Here is a 6,540-nt window from a genome sequence, read left to right on the forward strand (position 1 = left end):
CTAAGTGTGAAAATATCACAGTTAAGTTACATAATGAACTGTACAATGTCATTTGCTGCTTGGACAAAACTTAAAGAAGTGCATCTGCCTAGTGGATCAGTACGGAAGGTCGCACTGTACAAGAAGTTCTTGGTACTTAAGATGTCAGAATGTGGAGATGTCAATGGATACTTGCAGACATTTGGAGAAGTTCTTGATCAACTTGCAGGAGTTGGGATACAGATTGGTGACGAGCTACGAGCAATCATTCTGCTTTCCAGTCTTCCAAGAAATTATGAGAATTTCGTGGTGGCGATCGAAACTCGCGATGACTTCGCTCTCCTCAACTCCCGGTAACTCCACACCATGACATTACGTCATTAAGTATGGAATCGTCTGCTACTGCAGTGTCGCAGTGCAGTTTGGTGACGGATGGGATGGAGACGGTTGAAGAAATTCAAACATCACAATCCTTTGTCGAGATCATTCTTCAACGATTTAAGAATCGCCTACAGTTCCTGTTTTAGTTGTCCACAACACGGTTCAGTTGCGGTGCCACCGCTTAAACAGATTGTTGTCTTAAGGCTTGCCCCTGATACGACTTCTGATGATGTTCGGGCTTATATTAAGTCCAAAGCTCAAGCCAGTGTTAGGGTGGACAAATTTATATAATTGAGCATAAGTGTATCGAAAGGCTTATACTCATGAGTGTGAGTATCAAGAAAGGGCCGACACTTATTGTGCAAGTGCCGAGGCATACTCGGCAATTTGCGATCGGTGATTCTATGCACTCGGGTAAAGCCGGTGGTTATGGGTAAGTGTATCCGATACACTTGGTAAAAAATTATGAGTGGACCGGCACGATTGTATGTATGTACATACATATCTATGTTTGTATGTATGTTTGTTGAGATGCAAGAATTGCATGCGCTCTTCTTGCACTCATTTTATTTCTCGAAAATTTAAATTCGAAAACTATTTTTTTGGCTTTGTCTAGTGTATTTATTTGATGACTTACATACATATATAATTAATAAGAATTAAATTTTAAAGAATTTTTATATGTTGGAAAGGAACAAAAACAAGTTAAAATCCACCTAATCAGTTTTATTAAGTGTAATTTACCTGTTTTATGAGTTTTTGGGTTTTTTACATTCATCAATAACCGGAAAATCAGACATTTTATTACCTGTTTATAACACTATTGTAAATGGTAAGGGTATTTTGCATATTTGTACAATTTCCATAAATTTCAGGAAAAACCATCTGATATTTTCTTTGATCATTTGTAAAAGTAAAAACACGCAAAAATCATTCACAAAGCAAAAGTCATAAAATCTAACCGCGAGCCGCGACCTTCGGCTATCGAAACAGCATGTCCGGATTCGATGGGAATAAGGCTTAAAAAAGTAGATACAATTGCGCCACATTTTACACTGAAGTAATTTATGTACATATAAATATACAATAATTAACAATTAAACAGAAAAGAACACAATAATTTTAATACAGAAGACCAGAGCGTCACCCATACTTGTAATCAGCATACATATATTAACATGCTTACCAACTAGCTTTGTTACGCTGACATCTGTAGATTCATCCAGGAGCAGGCTATAATTCGAATCACCAATGTCTGCAGTTAAGTCTTCATCGAAGTGCTGCGCCAAAACGTTGTTAATAATGCTTGTGCACTTTGTTCGGCCAAGCCTTATTTTTGCAGCAGAAGGACACGCGCCAAAATTATGCACACACAATCTGCTGAGGTGGTCTATTTGTGCAATAGCAGTGTGCTCTGCTATAAATAGGCACAACGCTGCTTCCTGCTCTGTTCGCTTCGTAGGCATCCGAGAGAACGAAATTTTGTTGGTTTGACTGAAATGTGCTTCTGATGCCGAAATGTGCTTCTTCGTCTCAGCATGAGCCCTTAAATCGAATATTTTCGCTTTAATACTGCATTTGCAGTAGCTACAGTAAGCTTTTGACAAATCCGTCTCATCCTTCCGGATCCAGGCCTTGAACTCACTAGCCTGCATCCAAGCATCGCGAAACTTTTGCGTATAAAGCACTTTAGGCATTTTGCATCACTTTTTGCGTCACTTAATGTACACCACAAACTAGAGATGAAACACACAAAGCAGTGATGGTCAAAAGTAGAAATCACTGTTCGATAAGTATTTTCACTCAAGTCACTTAGAGTATTTTCGCTGTAACTGGTAATTTTCACAGACCTAAATCACGGGTTCGAGAAAATTGCCGAAAATAGCTGAAGTTTATTTTAAAGTAGCTAGATTTATAGCTAGTAGCAATTTCTTAATTTTTCTAGCATTCGGCCTTTCAAAATGGCTAGAACTAGCCATAAACTGGCCGCGACACTCAAGCATCAATAGGGGTAGGGGAAAAACACCCGAGTGTTTGATCAAATACTCGAGTGTCTGAGCAAAACACTTGGGTGTCTGAGCAAAACACTTGGGTGTCTGAGCAAGACGCTTGGGTGTTTTTCAGAATTTGAACAGATACTCATAAGACACAAGCCATTTCGTCATGAGTGCAAAAATGATCGGGTGCCGAATAGGGAAGTGCAAGAAAGGCCTGAGTATGACAATGACTCATACTCGCAGCACTCGCATGATTTTGAGTAATTGTGTATCTCTTACTCGGTTTGCGAGTGCTAAGTAGCACCGGCACTCAAAAATTTATGGGTGTGAGTTGAGTGTCGAAATTTGCCACCCTTGACGATGTCTATTAGACATCCATCTTGTGTCAGCGACTCTGGTGATTTTAATAGGAGCCTTCTGATATATAAATTTAAATGAAATATATAAAATTAAATAGGATAATATTTAAATAAAATTGTATAAATTGTATTTTACTACAAACTACTAGGACAAGTACGAACAACAAACAACAACAAATTTTAGTATAGTTAATATTAAAACAAACACAATAGTAATCTGTAAGGGATAGATGTTAAAACACATATTTATAGGTTAAAACATATTTACGAAAATACCTCATCACTATTAATGCATTTATATAGTTCTCTATAGGCAATTTGCCTACTTGAACTCTTACAGAACCAAGCGTACGTTTTTTTATTATTTTATTAGGTGGCACTACAACCCATTTCGGGTTTTGGCCGACCTCAGCGTCTCCCTCCAGGCGCCTCTGCTCTTTGCGCGCCTCCTCCAATTGGAAATTCCTAGCAGATTAAGGTCCTGCTCTACTTGGTCCTTCCAACGAAGATTTGGTCGTCCCCTTCGTCGTCGCCCGTAGTCGACTCTCGCTTCGAATACCTTCTGAGCTGGAGATTCTTCATCCATACGCACAACGTGTCCGAGCCAGCGCAGACGTTGTATCGTGATGCGCCGGACCACGTCCACGTCGTCGTACAACTAGTACAGCTCGTGGTTCATCCGAATGCGAAAGTCGTCCCCAATCCGAACGGGACCGAAGATCTTGCGAAGAATTTTCCTCTCGAACACTCCAAGCGCTGCTGCATCTGTCATTGACACTACCCATGCTTCTGCGCCATATAAGAGCACGGGTAGGATGAGTGTCTTGTAGAGTGCTAATTTTGTTCGGCGAGAGAGGTCTCTATTGCACATTTGCCTACTCAGACCAAAGTAGCACCTATTGGCAAGTGTGATTCTTCGCTTGATCTCCAGGCTGACGTCATTTTTGGTGTTGATGGCAGTGCCAAGGTATGTGAACTCCTTGACCACTTCGAACATATAGTTGTCTGCTACCACCTGGGAGTCTAGTCGCCGCGCCTCCCTGCTTGTCGACAGCATATACTTCGTCTTGCCCTCGTTTACCGCCAAACCCACTTTTGCTGACTCTTTTTCGATAGCGGAAAATGCAGCAGTGACATCACGCTTGCTGCGGCCAATGATGTCAATATCATCCGCGTAAGCAAGGAGCTGGACACTTTTTTAAAATATAGTGCCAGCACGATGCACACCGGCTTTCCGCAAGACCCCTTCCATCACAAAGTTGAAGAGGTTGCACGACAGGGGGTCGCCTTGTCTGAAACCTCGAACGGTATTGAAAGGTTCGGAGAGGTTCGTTCCTACCTTGACAGAGCTGATGGTGCTGCTCAATGTCATCCTGCAAAGACGTATCAGCTTTGCAGGAATACCGAACTCAGACATGGTGGCATATAGGCGTTCTCGTGTCGGACTATCGAATGCAGCTTTGTAATCGACAAAGAGATGGTGTGTGTCAATTCCATTTTCGTGGGTTTTCTCCAGGATTTGGCGCAATGTGAAGATCTGGTCTATGGTGGATTTGCCAGGTCTGAAGCCGCATTGATAAGGTCCGATCAGTGTGCTGGTATACGGCTTAAGTCGTTCACATATTACGCTCGATAGGACCTTATATGAGATGGCAATCAGGCTAATTCCCCGGTAGTTGGTGCATATCGTCGGGTCGCCTTTCTTCAGCACAGGACAAAGGACGCTGAGATTCCAATCGTTGGGCATGCTTTCTTCTAACCATATTCTGCAGAAGAGCTGATGCATGCACCTTATCAGCTCTTCGCCGCCGGCCTTAAACAACTCTGCAGGCAGTCCATCAGCACCGGCTGCTTTGTTGTTTTTGAGTCGCATAATAGCAACTCGGACCTCGTCATGGCTAGGTAGTGGTATATCCACATTGTCGTCGATTGGTGGTATCGGGTTGCTTCCTCCAATGGCGGGATTGGTGCCGTCATCGCCTGCTAGCAGCTTGGAGAAATGCGCCCTCCATAACCTCAGCGTGCACTGCGTATCTGTAACCAGATTCCCGTTTTCATCTCGACAGTTAGATGCTCCGGTCTTGAAACCATGTGTCAGACGGTTGACTTGTTGGTAAAATTTTCGAGCATCATTTCTGTCCTGCAACACCTGGAGTTCCTCGCACTCTCGCTTTTCTTTCTCCCGTTTTTTCCGTCTAAAAAGCCGCCTCTCTTCCTTCCTTTTCTCCCTGTAACGTTCACACGTAGCTCGCGTTGCGGCAGACTGCAGCGTTCTTCTGTAGGCGGCGTTTTTTGCCGCAGCTGCGATGCGACACTCCTCGTCATACCATTGGTTCCGTGTGGGTGGGCGCTTGAACCCAATGGCTGTTTCAGCGGCAGCTCGCATGGAGTGGGATATGTGCGCCCAGAGTCCGCCGGCGTCAACAGGAAGAGGGTTGGTTGGTGGAGCAGTTCCGAGAGGTGAGTGGAGTAGGCTGTTGCTGTCCGTTGTGATCGCAGCCTAGTGACGTCAAGCTTTCGTTGCGTGATGGGGCGTACGTTTTCGCTCGGCATAGCCGCATGCGTATCTTGGCTGCGACAAGATAGTGGTCCGAGTCTATGTTGACTCCACGGAACGTACTCACGTCCATCACGCTTGAGGCATGCCTTCCGTCTATCACAACATGATCAATCTGGTTTCGCGTTTTCTGATCAGGGGACAGCCATGTGGCCTTGTGGATGTCGAGGTGCCGAAATCTGGTGCTACTCACTACCATGTTTCGCGCCGCGGCGAAGTCAATCAGCCTGAAACCGTTGTTCGAGGTGGTCTCGTGGAGGCTGAATTGACCGACGGTGCGGTCAAAGATGCGTTCGCGCCCAACCTTTGCGTTGAAGTCCCCGAGGATGATCTTCACGTCGTGGTTTGGGCAGCGGTCGTATGTGTCCTCGAGTCTCGCGTAGAATGCATCCTTAGCAGCATCGTCCTTCTCCTCCGTCGGGGCGTGCGCGCAAATTATGCTAAGATTAAAAAATCTAGCTTTGACGCGGATTGTAGCCAGCCGTTCACTCACTGGGGTGAAATTGAGACGTGGTGGCGAAGTCTCCGGCTTACTACAAATCCGCATCCAAATTCGCGCCTCTCCGCATGGCAGCTGTAGTAAATATCACAGTTTGCTCGCTTGGAACAACCTTGTCCTGTCCATCTCATTTCCTGGATGGCGGTAATGTCAGCCTTTAATTTCTCGAGGGCATCCGCCAGTTGGATAGAGGCACCTTCCCAATTAAGGGTTCGGACATTCCAGGTGCATATCCTTAAATCGTAGTCCTTTTTCATTTTGCGGTGGTCGTCAACATAAGGGGGGATCCTTTCCGAGGCTTTCGCTTTGGTTTTCCTTGGGCTTCTTTTTTCCGAGGCGGGTTCCAAACCCTGCGCTCAACCATTTACCGTCCGGATGACTCGCTGCACACATTAGCTCGCTATCTAGCGGATGCTAAGATAGCTACCCAGGAGGTGCCACGAGGAGGCTGTGTGTCAACTTGCAATCATTCGTAGACAGAGATCGCACTGGCGGCCACCAAGTTGACCGCAATCAGAAACTTTACTCTGTACGAATGAAAGCCATCCCATCCCAAGCGTACGTTTCACTTATAAGAAATTCAAGTGCTTCCGGTTAAACCACCTTGCAAGCTGCATTGACAGACAATTGCACTGAGTGGCACACACATTTAACAAGAATCAACGACGGCACGTTATCCTTTAATAATGTATAAACGCTTTTTTTGCTACCCACCATAACACTGGCGTTATCAGTGCCGATTCCTATCAAGTTTGATACGGGAATTTT

General features: G+C 44.8%; 1 protein-coding gene across 1 annotated transcript; it reads right to left on the bottom strand.

The window, feature by feature from the left end:
* Positions 1-3,374: 3,374 nt before the first annotated feature.
* On the bottom strand, positions 3,375-6,029 carry LOC132797786 (uncharacterized). The gene is made up of 5 exons (XM_060809565.1): positions 5,767-6,029; positions 5,341-5,713; positions 4,056-5,216; positions 3,596-3,902; positions 3,375-3,505 (listed from the first exon to the last, which is right to left on the bottom strand). The coding sequence occupies exons 1-5, from the start codon at positions 6,027-6,029 to the stop codon at positions 3,375-3,377; spliced, it is 2,235 nt and encodes a 744-aa protein (XP_060665548.1).
* Positions 6,030-6,540: the final 511 nt, after the last annotated feature.

Source organism: Drosophila nasuta, unplaced genomic scaffold (assembly GCF_023558535.2).
Source record: "Drosophila nasuta strain 15112-1781.00 unplaced genomic scaffold, ASM2355853v1 ctg20_pilon, whole genome shotgun sequence".
In the NCBI taxonomy this organism is placed as follows: Eukaryota; Metazoa; Arthropoda; class Insecta; order Diptera; family Drosophilidae; genus Drosophila; species Drosophila nasuta.